This window comes from Lycorma delicatula, chromosome 12 (genome assembly GCF_047948215.1).
Source record: "Lycorma delicatula isolate Av1 chromosome 12, ASM4794821v1, whole genome shotgun sequence".
In the NCBI taxonomy this organism is placed as follows: Eukaryota; Metazoa; Arthropoda; class Insecta; order Hemiptera; family Fulgoridae; genus Lycorma; species Lycorma delicatula.
In genome coordinates this window covers 1343750-1361915 of record NC_134466.1, presented here as the reverse complement: position 1 = coordinate 1361915, position 18166 = coordinate 1343750, and the positions used below count along the sequence as shown (strand labels likewise).

The following is an 18166-nucleotide window of genomic DNA, read 5'->3' as shown; positions in this document are numbered from 1 at the left end:
AAAAAACGTCAAAAAAGCTGTTAGATAATGATCTATCATTGTTCAGTAATGACGTTTCTGTAACAGTATTGATTTAGTAAGTTTAAAACTTACTTTAAAGAAACTTATTGAGCATTTTTATGTTAAGTTTTTAATCATTAGAAAATTGAACAATTATCCTCTCTTCCTTAAATTTTGTTCGTGGGAGAGTATAGTTCCTTTATTGGTTTGTTTTGTAGTATTTTTATCTTTCTGAATGGATAAATTTTTTATCTCAACAACTTCATTAGATCATTTTTGGCACACAGAGTTGAAGGAAATTTACACTAGAATTACCTACAATGACAGTCATTTATATTTTTTACTCTTATTCTGAAAACATAATTAAAATGATCATTTTATAGTGTTTTGTAAGTACTATCTTTTAGTTTTTTGTCAGTTAACAATTATTACTTTTATTATTGTTTTTTCTTTCTTCATTTATTCATTTACTTTTTTCTTGTTTTAACTTTTTCCTTAGCATCTGACTTTTGATGGTGATTCATAACAATCAAAATGGCAGTCTAGTTTTAGATTTTAAGTAATATTTTTTACGTAAAATAACCACTTTTTCAACATAATTATGTTTTTCATTTATTTCTATAATTATTTAGGAAATATATATCTTTATTTATATTTATCATTCCGATATTCACTTTAATAATTACTTCTACAGAAATAATGGCTAACAAAGTAATTTTATTTTCATAATTTAATGTAATATTTTGATATAAAATGAAATGTAACTGGCCAAATTTTACAAATTTAATATATCATAGGCACAAGTAAAGTTGCTGTAAAACAAAAAGTAATATCAACCTTTTTTTTTTTATTTATTTTGAAGCTTATAATATTTCATCATATTCAGAAAATAATATCATTCATTTGGTCTCCATGATTTTGCTTCATATAGCCAAGTCTATCAACAAAATTTTGTGTGATTCTTTCACACAAGTCAGCTTGAATTCCAACAACATGTCGAATATTTGCTTTTAACTTATCAACTGTAAGTGATTTGTTGGTATAAACTTGTGGTTTTTAACTAATCCTAGAGAAAAAATCTAAGGTAGTCAAATCACACAATTTTGGTGTCCAGTTGACATTACCAGTTTGTGAAATTATTGAATTACCAAATTTTTGATGGAATAACTAAATTATTTCAGCAGCTGTGTAGCATGTGGCACTACTCTCCCAAACTAAATTTCATTCAAATCAAAATTTTCCAAATTTGTTAACAAAAAATCACACTACTCATAGCTTGATGGTGTTCACCATTTACTGTAATAACATCTTGTTTATTTCCGAAAAAATGGTCGTAATTTATACCAAACAGTGATTTTTTTAAAAATTTATTTATGTAATGGTCACTGCTAAATCATTTATAACTTGGAATCATCCCAAATACAGCAAATTTGCTTGTTTAGAAAGCCATCGAGCCAAATCTGAAAAGATGATTTTTTTGGTATTTACGTATTAACGCCATTGCAGCGGGTACTTACGTATTAATTATATAAATGTAATTTAACCAAACTTAACCTACGTTCGCTTCGCTTGCTAACCTTGACTAATTAACACCGTAATTTTTTGAGTATTTATTTAATAAATTACAGGTTAAGTTTGGTTAATGGTTAAATTATATTTATAAAATAAATAAATATAAATAACCATTTATTAAAATTAATAAAGAGACTGTTTTGAATCTATGTTAAACTCTATATCGGCCCATTTTCCACCAAAATCCGATTGACTACTTTGTTTTTAAATAAAGCTGTAGCTGCGGTGGCGTTAATACACAAGAACCATTTTTTTAAAATGAAAATTGGTATCCACTTTGAGCTGCTGTAGAGTCCTCTCGGATAACCATTGACAAAAAGATCTTTCGGCAAAATTCACAATTTTGAATAAATGTTCAATTCTTGTAAACTATGTGAAATCAATAAATTTTTATTTTCACGAATATTAGCACTTTCAGCAGCAACATTCTCTTGAATCTTTGCATTACTTCTGTGAATTGGTGTTTCAGTATCAAGTAAAAAAAAGTGTTCTAATTTTTTAACCAAACAATGAATTGTGCTTTTTTGGTTGATTGTGCGTACAATATGTAGCTGTAATTGATTCCATATTATGATAATACATTTTTATGATTTGTAAATGTTGAGGTGTGTTCCATGATGATTTGTCATAAATTACTGAAAACAAACTACCCAAAATGAATTTCATCACTATAACGTGTCAGTTTTTTTGCATTCAGTGTGAAAGACCCCCTATATAATTGAAAAATATTATGTCACAAAGTAGTAAGTAGAGGTACTCCAGGTTTCTGAGGATGGATTTGAATCAAAGAAACTTTTTTCTTCAAAGATTTCGAATATAACAATCTCTGTAGGCCACAGAAATTAATATGATTACATAATTTAATTTAATTTTTAAATTTACATATTTATTTTATTTTTGGTTATTTATGTTTTTTTAGAGCGTGTTCAGAATACCTGGCACATTAAAAAGAACCCGCATAGAAAGTTTACGTGAACAGATCTCAGCTGAAAGGAAGAGAAAAAATGAAATGCAGAATCAACAAAAGGAACGATAGTTTGGTTAGTCAGTAATTCATATCTTTAAAAATTATTTTTTTTTTATTACTATTATTAATGTATTACTTGTAATTTATTTTGTATTTATTACAGTGCTCACTTTTAATCATAATTAAAAATAATAATAATTCTAGTCCGTCTTATCACCAATTAAACGTATTGTTATTATTTTTATATTTAATGATTGTGATTTGTATCTGATATTGTACTAATTGTAATTGTTGTAGTTTATAATTTTGTTGTAATTTTCAATATATTTACATACTTTTTTGCGTGGAAAATGTGTATCTTAATGTATGCACTGTTTATTTATTAATACCTTTTTTTTATACTGGCACTTAGATTCTAACTCTTCCCATACAACTATTTTTTGGGAGGAGAAGTTTTTTTGTTGTTGCGTATCGGTATTTAATTTGCTACAATTAAAACATGTGTATGTATTTTTTATTAGCTTCTAACTATTGGATATAAAATATGATCTGTGTGTACTAATGAAATAAACTGTTTTTATTTTTCCTATCAGATTGATACAACTGATTTAGGAATTTATATGTTAAACGTTGGAGACTTAGCCACGAGTTAAGTTTGAAATTAATTAAATTTTTACTTAAATCATTTCGGTGGGACCACTTAAAAGAACCAGTTTGAGTGCTGTTATTGAATTCTAACTCGTGTCAGAATTAGCTGTTTTTAATTGTTAATAAATTGTGCGTTTTTTTTAAGACATAAGATTGTATAGTAAATTAGTATATCAAAAATTCCTCGTGTTAAATTTTGGTACTTACATTCAAACTCAAGTTGTTGTAATCGATGCCACTATGTTGACATTAAGCTGGTAACTTTTTGTTTAAAAAATTACTTTATCATAAAACGAAATAGCGTGGTTTATTAACAAGTAGCTATTATTAATAGATTAAAAAAAGTATTTCGGTATGGAATAGATCTCAACACATACATTTTAACTTAAGTTAGTTACACAAACTGGCTTTCTTGTCTTCATGCTAGTAAGCCTCAATTTGTTAAAAAAAATAAAGTTAGAGTAATAAAAAAAATTCATTGTTTATTTATAGTTAAATAAAAGCCAATTCTTACATAAATTAAATTTATTAATTGTATTTTAACTTAAGTAACTTATTTAAAAATTGCTTCATTTCATGTTAAATCTACAACAAATTTCGCAGGAGTTAAATTTATGAATTTTCAAAGCGGTTCTGCCAACCTGAGATGCTTTTTTCACCTTATTTCTTGTGATATTCTTTTCTGTTTCCTATATTTTATTTTTTGGTTTTCATTAAAATTCCTTCTGTCATAAAATTTGGTACTAAATTAATTTATTTTGAGTGGCTTAATATAGAGCCTACCAAATTTTTCTTTAGGTATATTTTTCCACAGATTTCTCTTATCTAAATTTTTTTTAAAACGTCTCTCATTTTAAACTTTTTTTTTAAGTAATTGAATTCTTGAGTTTGTTCTTTATTTTTTGCTTTTCTCACTGCCATAAAGCATTAAAAGACTCCATTCAAGTATTAAAAGAATCTTTTTCAGGTAATTAATTACTAAGGTGTTTGTTCTGAGATAATTTTTATATATTTGATAGTGCGTTTACACTAATTGATAACTATTTGTGTTTACGCTACTTGACGTCATTTTCTGTAATTTTATTGCTTCTGTGGGTTCCTGACTTTTTTATCAATTGGCAGTACATTTTCTTAAATTATACTGTCTGTATTTGTACAAATTTTTACGTATCCCATGAAAAATTTATTGACCATATATATCTTTTAATTAATTGTTGGTACTTTATTTACCGACGAAGGTTGAAATTTCTTATAAACATGAAAATACATCGTAAAATACATTTTTTAATGTTTTTTCATAAAAAAATAGATCTTTTTAAACTGCTATTATTGTTGATATGTTTTATGAAATATATATAACATTACAATGTTTGCTGATAATCATTCAGTTTTGTCAGTTGGAACGCATACCCTTCCTTCTAAAAATAAAAAAATAAATTTTGAAAAGATATGAATAATTTTAGAGAAATTAAATATATTATTAATTTAATTTTGAAGAACATGAAATTTATCCTTGAAATTTCTTACACCGTGAGAAACCTAAGTATAAATTAAAAAAAAATAATAATAAATTTTAATATTAATTATGTTACAGTGGTGTCCACTTATTATGATCAGTATGGGGCCTGTAACTTTTGATAAGTATAACAGATTGATAACATTAAGTGACAATTAAATTTTGTTTTTTTATTTAAAAAAAAAAAAAATTTTTTAAATTCTTGGTAGTTTGCCTTTTATTGGAGTTAATCAGCTTGTGAATGTAGTCTTCCTACTTATAATGCTTGGTAAAATTTGACGCCCTATATTGGACACCGTCATCCGTCAGTTGCATTGAAATATTGTTTGCCTATAACTTTTGCTAATTCTTCTGCTTTTTGACACATAATTAATCGGAACATTTTTTCATTTGAGAAGTTTCTATACTTGCTCTATTTTTTTAAATTTTGCATAAGAGCGGTTGTGAAATTTTTAAGTATATAGCTGCATTCATTTGATTCATTTTAGGCAATGTATCAAACCACTCTAAAGGATTTATCTTCACTTGTGGATTTATCTCTTCTCTAAGAGATAAATCCACATGTTTTTTCTTTCATCTGCCATGATATGTAGGGTTATTTATGATGAACTTTATATAGTCTTATAACTCAGTAGTTATAGTTGTTCACGTCAAAAGATCACAAAATAAATTAAATAAATCTCAAGAGTACCTATACACTACGCACGTATTTTATTTTCAATGGTAAAATGACAATTATGCACTGAGCCTACTGACACTATGTCTTATATCAACACATACACACTGTTCGTTCAAACCGCCCTTATAATGGCTATGCTTCAGGTAAAAACCCATTTACGTACGTACCTACGTATTATCTAACAATTACATTGTTGGACCCTTATGTTTAGAAAGTTTTGAACAGTAGGATCATTTTGTAGAGATTCCTAAGAATTTACATCTTTTATATTAGTGTATAATTATTACAACTGATAACAATAGCTAAAGTTTGATCATAATGTGCAGATTTTTTTTTATATAAATCATTTTGAGACTGACTGATTATGATAACAATAACCGATTGATAAATAAAAGAATGGTGCAGTTTTGAACATGGTTTAAATTACAACACAATTACTTACAGTTTATGTTTTTTATTTTTCAAATTTGTCATACAAACATTTTTTTACATAATTAATAAATTTCAATATGTGCAGTCTTAGTCGCTCAACAAATGTCCAAATGAAACTCAACTTCTCTCCAAACATTAGTTAAAATTTCTTCGTTTACGGTTGTCATATCGCTTCATCAATCCTGTTTTTTAAGCGGTTTAGGTCACAAATTTTTTGCGTATAAACAACGCTTTTGATGTACCCCAGCAAGAAAAAATCACAAGGTGTCAGGTCTGGACTCCTTGGAGGCCAAAGTACGGGTCCTTGCCGGCCTATCCATCAATCTCCAAATTTTTCGTTCAAAGCATCCGTGACCGATGCATTAAAGTGCGGGGGAAGCACCATCTTGTTGGAAATGAAGTCGATGAATGTTTTCGAGTTCGTCCGGCTGAGGAAAGCAATAATCGGTTAACATGTCGAGATACACGACTCCATTAATTTTTTTTTCAGCAAAGAAGAAAGGCCCTATTACACGATTTTTCATCGCACCACACCAAACAATAACTTTAGGCGAATCGTGTTGTTTCTCGATAATTGCGTGTGGGTTTTCAGAGCCCCGTATTCGTTAATTGTGTCTGTTAACGCATCCATTCACATGGAATGTAGCTTCATCTGTAAAAATTATATAGTCTAAAAATGATTCGTTTTCACTTAGGCCGTCCGACATTTCAACAGCGAAATTGTAACGTTTTACACCATCATCGGGTTTCAATTCCTGCTGTATCTTGATTTTATAAGCGTGTAATTTCAGTTTTTTACATAAAACTTTGTGAACTGTTGATTTTGGATTACCTAATTCGACGCTTCGACAGGGGATGGACTTCCCAGGACTTCTAATTGCCGATCTAATTAGTTCAACAGTTTCGTCTGGTACACTCGGTCTGCCAGTTGATTTCTGTTTCTTAACCGATCCGGTTTCTTTGAATCGTTTGAACCGACGTCATATGTTTTTTTTTTGTAGCGGATCTCTTCCGAATAGACGTCGAAACACACGTTGAACTAAAATTATGGATTTTAATTCGGCCATCAATAAAACACACTTTGCTTTGTCTTTATCCGAGAACATAGTAACTTGCTAAACTCACAGTAACAACAATACAAGAACTGATGTTGCGGTTACAACTGCTGATAAACAAACTTTTGGGTTGGAGTCTTTCAGGGATACCAATATAACATCTAGAAATTTGCCTACAATCTTCCTATGAATTACTGAAACCGCACCATTCTTTTATGATAACTCTGTATTTAAAATTATCTTTCCTCTGTATGAAATTAGTATTATGTATTTAATATAAAAATAAAAAAAAAAAGCTTATTTTGATGTTTCCTGTCTGATCATTTTATAAAAAAATTAAAAGCTGCACCAAATAAAATATACTGTGTTTAAAAATTTATATATATAAAAAATTTTCCCAATATATTTAAATTATACAGATCAGATTGGAGAAGTCCTGATGAATGGCATTCTCTCCACCGGCTGGTGTTCACTTGCACTTTGTGACATGATAGTTGGTAATGGACTGACTGAATGCAATATGCCTACAGTAGACCAAGTTAAAGTATAATGATATTAGTAATTTTAAAGTAAAATATTTAACGATGATTCAGAAAGTCAGATGATCACTTGAATTACTGACACCTTTAATAATGTCTTAAACATTGATTTGAAAATAAAAATATACTCAAATGATCTTTTTATCTAATTAAAACGTTTTTCCTTATTCCCCTACAAAATTTGAAAAAAAAAAAAATTAAAACTCAGTCTTGAGAAAAATAAAAAAGATCAAATTAAACTTCAGAAAATTCTAAATATAATGAAATTTTAATGATGAAACTTGACTTAGTAATTACTGAGATTTCAATTTGAAAAATTAAAATAAAAATTAAATAAAATCTTAATTGAAATTAATAGTATTCTTATATAAAGCCTAAATAATGCAATGTAGGTATTGTTTTACTACATGTGGGAATATAGGTATTAAATGAATCATTTTTTCTTTCATTCTTTCTCCAGTATAAATCATTCAAATCCCTAAGTATTGCAAATTCAGAAATTTAACCACACAGCGGAAAAGAACAAAAAATTGTAAGAGAGAATAAAAATGTTTTAAGATTAATTTGTTTGTAGGTTCAAGAGTTATTAACGTTTAAAAATTTTAATATTAACAAAGACCTGTTTGACTTAATTTTTATTGAATAAAAATATATTTATCTGTGTTTTTTTTTTATGTCATTATTTAAAACAATATCTGTGTAAAATTCTAAAAATTAATAAAAGCCCAGCCAAAATGAGATGTTAACATAATCAACGTATTATTCTGTATTTTTAAAGATGAAATTGTCCGTTATTTTTTACAGAATGATGTTTCTGCTCGTTAGATAAAAATTATCAAACATCACAAATTACCAAACTGGGTAATTTTATTTTAATTGTCTTTTTATGAGTATATTTGAAAAAATATGTTCTTATAATATAGATTTAACTAGGACTTCTTAGGAATTCTTTATAAATGATGTGCAAGCATTAGAGTATTTCTGTCAATGTCTAGCAATGAATGGACTTGAGGTTGAGTAGTCATCTGTATCATTTTTTTTTCTTAAGATGTAAATTTCTTCAAATATACTATCTATTAATTGCATTCAGAGTTCTCAAAATTGTAAATCTATAGTTGAAAAAAATTTAACTATTTTATTAAAAAAGTTATAATACTTTATCTGTACAAGTACCTTTTCGCACTTACATATATATATATATATATATATATATATATATATATAAAAAATATATATATATATATATATTTTTTTTTTTATAATCCTAACACTATAGAATGTACCCCTGGAGAAAGTGTTATGCTGCTTTGAAAACCGATAGTCTAAGTAGCAAAATTTCTAATTTTTTTTATATTTTGCCCTTTTTATACAGAGTTTTTGTAAAAGAATGATGGGGTTTTGAATATGGATTAAATGGAAAAAATACGTACAGTTGATGTCGTTTATTTATCGAATTTGTCATCTCTATCAGTTTTTTTACGTAACTTTTTAATTTCAACTTGGCAAATGTCCAATCTATAGTCAGTTTCTGCCCGTACCCGAATTAACATATCTTCTTTTACGGTTACATTTGCTTCTTAATCCTTTCCTTTAAGTGACATAGTGATGTATTTTTTTATAAATAAATAATGTTTTTTTATATACTGCCACAAGAAAAAAATCGCAGTGTCAGGTCTGAACTCCTCAGAAGCCAGGGTATAGGTCCTTGCTGGCTTATTCATCGATCTCCAAATTTTCCATTCAAAGCCTGACTGACAAATGCATTAAAGTGCGGGGATGCATACCATCTTGTCGGAAGTGAATTTGATGCGTGTTTTTGAGTTCATCCAGTTGAAGAAAGCAGTAATTGTTTAACATATCGAGATAAAAATTTCCATTAACAGTATTTTCAGCGAAGAAAAAAGGCCTGATTACATGATTTTACATCACATCACATCAGACATTAACTTTAGACGTGTCATGTTGTTTCTCAAAAATTACATGCGAGTTTTCCGATCTTCCCCGTGTTCGTGAATCGTGTATGTCAACATACCTGTTAATATGGAATGTAACTTCATCTGTAAAAATTATTTTTTCTAAAAATTTTCATTAATTTTGTGGAAAATTTCAACAGCGAAGTTGAAACATTTTTCTCCATTATCGGGTTTTAATTGCTGCAGTAGCTGGATTTTATACGAGTGTAATTTCAATCTTTCGTGTAAAATTTTGTGAATTGTTTTTTGAATATCTAACTTGAGGCTTTGATGAGAGATGGATTTATGTTAGGACTTCTGATTACAGATTGTCTAATTTGTTAAACAGTTTCGTGTGTTACTAGCAGTCTGCCGGTTGATTTTTCCTTGAGAACAGATACGGTTTCTTTGAATTGTTTGAACCGACGTCATATATTATTTTCATGCGGTGGCTCTTTTCTATATTCATGTCAAAATGCATGTTAAATTAAAATTTTGTACTTTAATTCAGCTTGCCGCAAAACACACTTTGCTTTTTCTTGAACAGTGAACATAGTAACAAACCAAACACACCTCAGCAACAATACAAAAACCGGTGTGACTGTTTGAACTGCACTTACACAAACTTTTGGGTTGGAGGCTATCAGGACTACCGACATAACTTCTCAAAATTTCCCTTCTGCCTTGATCTGAATTACAGAAACCCCACCATTCTTTTATGACTTGTATATTATTTAACTTTTCATTATGTTCATTTTTATTGTATTTATTCTTATTTATTTCATATTCAATTTTTGTTTTCACAATTAATTTATATATTTCATTACATTTTTCCAATTCATTTTTAAGTTAAACCCGTCAAGGTTGTTGATTGATCTCGTTTTTTTCTCCTTCCCAAATCCCACCTGTTAGTATAGCTTCTATAAAGAGAATCTTTTGCCTGTATTAATTTATTTTTATAATCGGCATTTGTGATTTTGTTGATTTGTAATAAAGTGCCATTAATTTGACCCATCAAGATTAGATGAATTAAATAATCAAAAATGTTTAATAAATATTTAGAAATGTACGTAAAATAATAAATTCTGTACCGTTATAAAATTAAAAATAGAATTTTTTTTATGTAAAAAGAATGATATAAAAAAAAAATATTTATTTAAGTCTTTATAATTTATTTGTGTTGAAATAATCTCTGTTAGAAATATTTTAGGTTATAATAATTATTTTATGTTTTTATTTATGCAAATTTTGATTATAGATTTAGGATATTTTATTATATATATGTGGCCTAACTACTATAAAAAAATAAAAATATTTGTCAAAATTTTATTGGTGATTAATGTAAGTTTTATATTTATAAATTATTTTGAATTTGAGTTATTAATCAGTATGTGTAATGAATAATTAATTTTTTTTGCGCCTTGTAGTAACTTTAATATAATTAAAGAATATCATATTATTTACTTTAGCTTTTGTTGTTTATATACTTATTTAATGCTTTCATATCTGCTTTTTCATGATTTTTTTTAACAGTATTGTTTTGTTTAAATTGTTCATTAATAGTTTAAAAATTATTAGTATTATTCAAAAATGTAATGTCTATTCTGTTGTATATTTACAATTTAATTTCTTTCATTGATATACATAAAAAATATTTAAATATATATATATATATATATATATATTCTAAGATATATATATATATATATATATCTTAGAAAATAATAAATAAAACATAAAAAAGGTAATATGAGTAACAGTTTTGTGTGTGTGTGTGTGTGTGTGTGTGTGCACGTGTGTGTGTGTGTATGAGTGATGCTAATGTCAAAAATAAAGGCCAGTTACTAATTAAAAGTGGATTGTTCGATACAAATAGTCTTTGTCATTTGTAAAGTCCAGTGTGCGATATAATTTATTAATGTAGAAGATCAACATGGCTGAATTTCTATGAATTGTACATCTATGAGCTTGCAGTAATAAGTAAAAGAAATGTAATGAAGAGCCACTGTGTAATTATCACAAGGAGAGGTGTTGGAAAGCCTAATATTCAGACAGATAATGTTTTTTGAACAAATAAATAAATAACTTGAAGAAAAATTAACGTGTCATGGTAAGTATTTTTGTGTAGAATTTTTAGAAATTTGTTTTGAACTGTTTCTGACAAATTAGACTCAAACTTTATACAAGGTAGATCCATGTTGACAGCAGTACTTCTAAACACATGTTTAGAAGAAACATCATTAAAGACAGGATCATTTTGATCATTATTTACCAAATAGACCTTACAGCTGAAGTAAAATAAGGAGCTAAAAGCAGCAATGCGGAACTATTTGATAACCCAGCTGAGGGTGGTTTTTATACAGAGGATATAATCTAAAAAAAAATCTTGTTTATTAATATGGTAAGAACTTTAGAAAACAATGGTTACTATGTAGAAAATTAATGTATGTATGAATTTACAGATTTTAAACAGTAGTAATTCTTTTTCTCCTAGTCTGTTAATAACCAGCTGGCCTTCACTTTTGACATCTCATGCCTATAAATGTTTTTCAAAAAACTATTTTTGATCAAGTTGTAAGACAATTATTTATATAGAATTCTTTTTTATAAACCGAAAAAAAAAAACAGGTTTGATCATAAACCTAATATGATAATATGGATTATCAACTGTTTTTGAATTTAGATTTTATAAATGATAATTTGCATACAGTATTTAAGATTTATTTATAAGGTATAATTTATTTGAGAAAAGCATGCCATTTATTTATTTGTTAAACCAAATATGTTTTTCTTTCATAATACTATTGTGTAGTTTAATTAAAAAATATTTTTAAAAATGAGAAGATTGAATTTTAATTATTAAAAATAAAAAAAAAATCATACACAGTAAAGCCCTGTTCTTTTTTACCCAAGGTAGTTTAAATTTTTCCGTAATGCAGATAACCTAAAAATTGAATATTGCAGTCATTTATTTGAAGATGTGCTCCAGAATCATAATTTTAGTAGGCATTTACTTAATACTTCTAAGTAAGTACCTGAATTTTGTAAGGTGAATATCCTTATATTGGTTAATATATCAAAGGAAAGAGTTAGATATTATATTCTTATAACTCTTACTTACTAATTTTGAATTGTAAATCACTCTAATTATCGTTCAATAAATGTAGCTCAGAATTGATAGTCCTCCAACATTTATGATGAGCTTCGCTCATCAATTCAATGCACATAAATATTGCAATTTAAGGTAATACCAAATACTGTTTGTAGATGATAAGATAAATGATACAAATAATTTAGTTGAATTCTTTGTACAAGGAACATTCAATAATTAACAAGACAAATTGATGTAGAGAGAAAACGATTTATTCAACGACAATGAATTTCAACATAGTTTCCAGTAACATTTAGACAAGTAAGTTTAGACAGTTTTGTTCCACCATTCCGTGTGCTTTCTGATTCCTACAGTGTAGAAGTCCTTTACCTTGATGTTTGAACCATTCATGTACCGCTTTTTTGACCACTTTATTATCATCAAACTTCTTGCTGTGTAAAAAGTCTTTGAGAGGCAAAACAAATTAAAATTGGACGGGGCAAGGTCATGCTGTAAGGACAATCTGGCAATACCTCCCAACTCAACTTCTCGAGTGTTTCTCCCACTCTCTGAGCGATGTGGGCGCGCCATGCGTTGTCATGGAAGAGAATCACACCTTTCGAGAGAGTGCCCTGACATTTTTCACCTTATTGCGGGTCTCACTTACTGTTGGAGTATGTTAGAATAGTACTCGCTGTTCATGATTCGTTGTTCTTCTAAATAGTCCTTGTTCGTTGTTCTTCTAAATAGTTGGGGGCCTTTCAAGTCCGAGAAGACCATCAACATCAATTTACCAACTGATGCATGAGTTTTGAATTTTTTTTAGTGGTGATGTTTTCACCCAAGACTTTGCCGTTTGGATTTGGGTTGAGCTCAGAACAAATTCAATTTCAGGTGTCTTTATGGGCTTGACTGTCTTGGAACCCATCTCAAACATGTTTTGCAATAATTCAGCACATTATTAAGAATGCGTGGTTCCAACACTAATTAAACCTTTCTTGACACAATAAAAAAAGAGGTGTTGGCTTCAAAATCAATAAATTGGTGAGGAGGATATATAGGATTCAAAATTTTTCTAATTTTTATTATTGTTTACCATTTGATTTGACCCACATGACCTATAACTAGCCACTTGTACCAGATGCCCTCTGATTGGCTGTGAGGAACAAGTTTGGGTGTAAGGATTCTCCTGCTAGAAACACTGTTATCAATTAATTTACAGATTATTTTATTTAATTTCTAAGTGTAGATTATTTTTATCTAAGGGTAGATTTTTTTTTGTATTTGTATTTTTATTTACTTATTATTTATTAATTTTATTTATTTTATTTTAATAATAAAAAAAAAAATAAGAAGATTAATAGGATATAGAAGATATATCAAAGATTATATCAAAGTTAATATTTAGCAACAAAGAACATGCTTACATGATGGAAATACTGTCTGTCAAAAAAATCATAAGATTTTTTCTTAAATGTTTATAAACATTAAATAACAACAGTAATAATAATTATAAAATAAATTAATAAATTTTACTACCGTAATTCATTCATTTAATATCGTAGCAGATCTTAAAACACAACTAACTATCTTCAACACAAATAAATCTACACGGAAAATACTATCAATTATCCTTTTAAAATCATATATATGACTTTAGCTAAGGGGCTTGGACACACACACACAAACACACACACACACACACACACAGAGACACACATACAAATTCTCTTGAGTAGGGTAGGATTAGCAGATTTAAATATTTAAAAAATTAATTATTAAAATATAGTAATTGGGTAGTTTGTTCATTATTGTTAATGAAAATTTTATACCTTACCTTTCTTTCGCAGTTGTTTGTATTTGATTGTTGTATTGTTTGGTTTAAAAATATATTCATCGTAATGAATTTTTATTTAAAAAAAAGGTATTATAAAGGATTTATTAAATACCAAAAGCATTTGTTTTGATCCAGAATTAATCAATGTAAAGAATAATTTAAGTTAAACGTAAAAGTGCCTAAATATGTAAAAAAAATAGATTTTTCATTAAAATTTCTTTTTTAATCGTTTTCAAAGCCCTCTCAGATGATGTTCTTCTCAAAAGAATGTTTTATGTTGGTTATAGACATAGAGGTCTGTGCACAATTGTTTTTGTTAAACTTTTTAATTGGGTATAATGTGAGAGGTTTAATTTTATTGCGTTATAAAAAATTACAATGTACAAAAAGAAACCTACGTCATCTTTTTAAAGTCATTTACTCTGTATAGAATTAGAAATGTACTGATTTTTTTTTTATCAATCAGAATCTGTTTACTGTCAGTAAAAATAATGAAATTTATTCAGTGTGGTAGTCGCTAAGAGAAATGATTCCAAAGCATCAATAACTTGATTCATACATATTTCATTGAATTGATTTGGTGAAATCTGTAAAAGGCAATCTTTTTATGATTATGCTTCTCGTTTTAAATTACATTTGGCTGCTGGAGACAACAATGTGCTAACTTAAATTAGATTTTTCATTTCTTACGTATTTTATGTAAAACGTATGATTTTTTTGGTTGAATGTCATGAATTGCTAAATACACTAGTAAGTGTATTTACAGTACTATTAATTGTATTGTTTTCTAGCGAGTCATCATCCTAAAACTAGCTTTAATTTTAATAAGTATATTAGTATTTAGAGTTCTTTAGTATCGTCTTATTATCATTTGAAAGTTATCGGTTAGTTATTTTAATATTTTTCAGTTTTTTTTTTTAAATTTAATATATGAACAACAAAACCTTGGTTAACTTATAACAAATCTTTAATGATATGGGCTTTACTGAGATAATTTTTTGTTGCATAATAATAAATAAATAAAAGTGTTTTTTTTTTTATGTAATTGTTTCATAAACTATATTGTTATAATTAATATAACAAATATTTATTTGTTATATTAATTAATGTGTTATTATTATTAAATGAAAATATATTGCATATCTATGTGACTAAAACTGGCCTTATATTGAAAAATGCACCAATGTATAAAAAAATTAATGGTTATTTAAGTTATTTTTAAATGTGAATTACCTAAATTTATATATTTTAAAACATAATCTTGTTGTAATGTTATTTTAAAATAGGTATATTAAGGGACTATACATATCCTTGATCCACAGCTATTGGATTATTCAAATTTACTTTATTTAAAAAAAAAAAATTATTTCTGTTTTTCAAATCATCTGCTATGGTCAGCCTCTAATAATTGCTATTAGCATATAGTGAAACTAATAGCAATTATGAAACTACATTCAACATTATTTAAGTTCAGTAATTTAAAGAAACACTTTATTAAACATGAGTTCTTTCAGAGATATTCTCAGGCCTTGTGAAGTTCTGCATCTAGTTTTTAGGAATACAGTTTACTAGTCTTGCTTTGAAAACTGATAAAATAGTTAAAATGTTTGGAACATCTCAAAAAGTAGCATTCTGGTGAATGATATGAGATAATGTAAAATTATGGTATAGGTGCCCTGCTCAGTAACGGAAGTTCTGCTTATTCGCATATCATCTTAAATGAAAATGGGCTTCATTTAACATCCAAAGATTTTCAATAAAGTTAGCATTCTCATTGATTTTAAATAACAGTTTTTTACAAAATTGCTGACGCAATATACAGTCGTTAGATTTCACTTCTTGAACAATTTGAATCGTGATGAAATTTTAGGTTACAGAATATTCTTTGCACGCTCCAACGTCTGAGCTCCAATAATGAAACAATTTTCCACACCAAACGATGAGGACTCCTTATCACTTTAGCTTTCATGGCGTCAAGCTTTCAGTGATTTCTGGTGTATTTACAAACAATACATGCCCACTAGGCCTTTTCAAAGCTGAACCAGTCTCTTCAAAGTTACGAACCTAAGTATTGATTGCGTGAAGAAGGAACTTGACCGCAGGGTGGGTTCTCGTAGTGTCGCCAAAACACTCTTTGTGCAGCTGTCACACTGTCACCGTGTCAGTAAAACACCCTTATATTTAACGCCGATAACTCGCAACCGTTATGTCGGAGGTCCAAAACAATTAGCCTATGTTCACTGCAGTGCTTCAAAGTGTAGGTGTGCAAAATTTTAGACAAATCTGTCTGGTAGATCTCGAGTTAAGTTGGAAGACAGACAAACAAACATTGATTTTTATATATATAGATTATTTCATTTTTCTGAGGTTGCTTTCTTCCTGTCTTCTGAAAATTCCCTTTTTCGGATTTTGGTTTTTATCTTTTAATATTTCTCTGAGGTAGGCTCTGTTTTCAATTATTTCATTTGTAATATTTAATTAATTTAAATCTTTTTGGATTTGTTTGAACCATTTGCTTTTAGTTTTTTCTATTTTTGAAAATTTCAAATGTTTGTTTTGTATTCTATATGACTGTAGAAACTGATTTTCCTGTTTTTTCTCGTGGTGTCTGAGAGTTTTTTTTTCAATTTTTAGATACAGATTTTTATTAGGGATTAATTTTATCTCATTATTTTGAAATTTTGGACCTAATATTTTCTTTATTATTTTTCTTTCTTTCTTTTAGGATATTTTTTTATCTAAAATTTGTTATAATGTAGCATTAGGAGTTCTGTTTTTATTAATGTTTTCTGGTATCTAATCTTTGAGTTCCACGATAATGACTTCTTATTTGTATTTCTGATTAATTGAAATGGTAGTTCCTTATTTTGTGTTCTAGATTCTGTTTTCTTTTCTAATAGGTTCTGACTGATTCATTCACCTAGATATTTGATGTATTCTACTCCTTCAATTTTTTAATTATTAATTTCCAAGTTTTCATGTGTATTTTTAATGTATTTTATTATTTTAATTTTTTCAAAGGAGATGTTGATTCCTATTATGGTCGACCGTTTTAATAATTCTTTGTTTTGTATTTCTGCTTTGGAGCAATCTTTAGCTATAAGAGTTGTACTCGCATTGTCTACAAATGATGGGCAGTTATATTTTTAATCCGGCCTCTATGGCACAAGCGGTAGTGTCTCGGCCTTTCATCCGGAGGTCCCAGGTTTGAATCCCGGTCAGGCATGGTATTTTGACACATGCTACAAATCATTCATCCTATGAAGCAATACCTGATTGTAATCCCAGAGGTTAAAAAGAAAAAAAGTTATATTTTTATATTTATTACATAAATTTACGTATAAAAGTGATAAATAAGTTTTCTTTTTTTTGACGTTTTATCAAATAGAGATGTATGGTCCCTTAAATATTTTATTAAGGTACTGTATCTAGTGGAATATTCTTATATACAAAAAAATACAAATGTAGGATTTATTTAAATTTTAAATAAATAAAATATAAGTATGGTATTACATTATTCTGAAAAAAGTATTTTGAAGAACATACTTTCATTGTTCCTGCTTTTCCTTATTAACGTTTATAAAATTATTATCTTAAATTGTGATTAAATTTTATTACTATTATACTATATTTTGATCATTATTAAGCGAATATTTTATATTTCAATACAAAGTATTATGCACTTAAATCTATCATTGCCAGCATGAAACCATCTCGCTGTTGAAAAATTGATCTTGATCTTGATTCATTAATTTGTTATTATTTGCAAGGTTAAAATTGTGTTATTATTTATTTTTGGTTTGTGCTTGTTATTTCTTTTTATTACTTTATATGTTTTTCTTCATTATACATCTGTGAACTTTATTCATGCATTTATG

At 27.7% G+C, this 18166-nt stretch overlaps 1 protein-coding gene across 4 annotated transcripts in view; it reads left to right on the top strand.

Moving 5' to 3' along the window:
* LOC142332983 (growth hormone-regulated TBC protein 1-like) overlaps positions 1–18166 on the top strand; it is a 79664-nt gene that overhangs the window by 53986 nt on the left and 7512 nt on the right. For all 4 annotated transcript variants that reach the window (XM_075379743.1, XM_075379742.1, XM_075379745.1 and 1 more), the window contains exon 7: positions 2492–2612. In XM_075379743.1, coding sequence (XP_075235858.1) covers positions 2492–2608 — 117 coding nt within the window. In that variant the 3' untranslated portion in view covers positions 2609–2612. The remainder of the gene's footprint in view (positions 1–2491; positions 2613–18166) is intronic.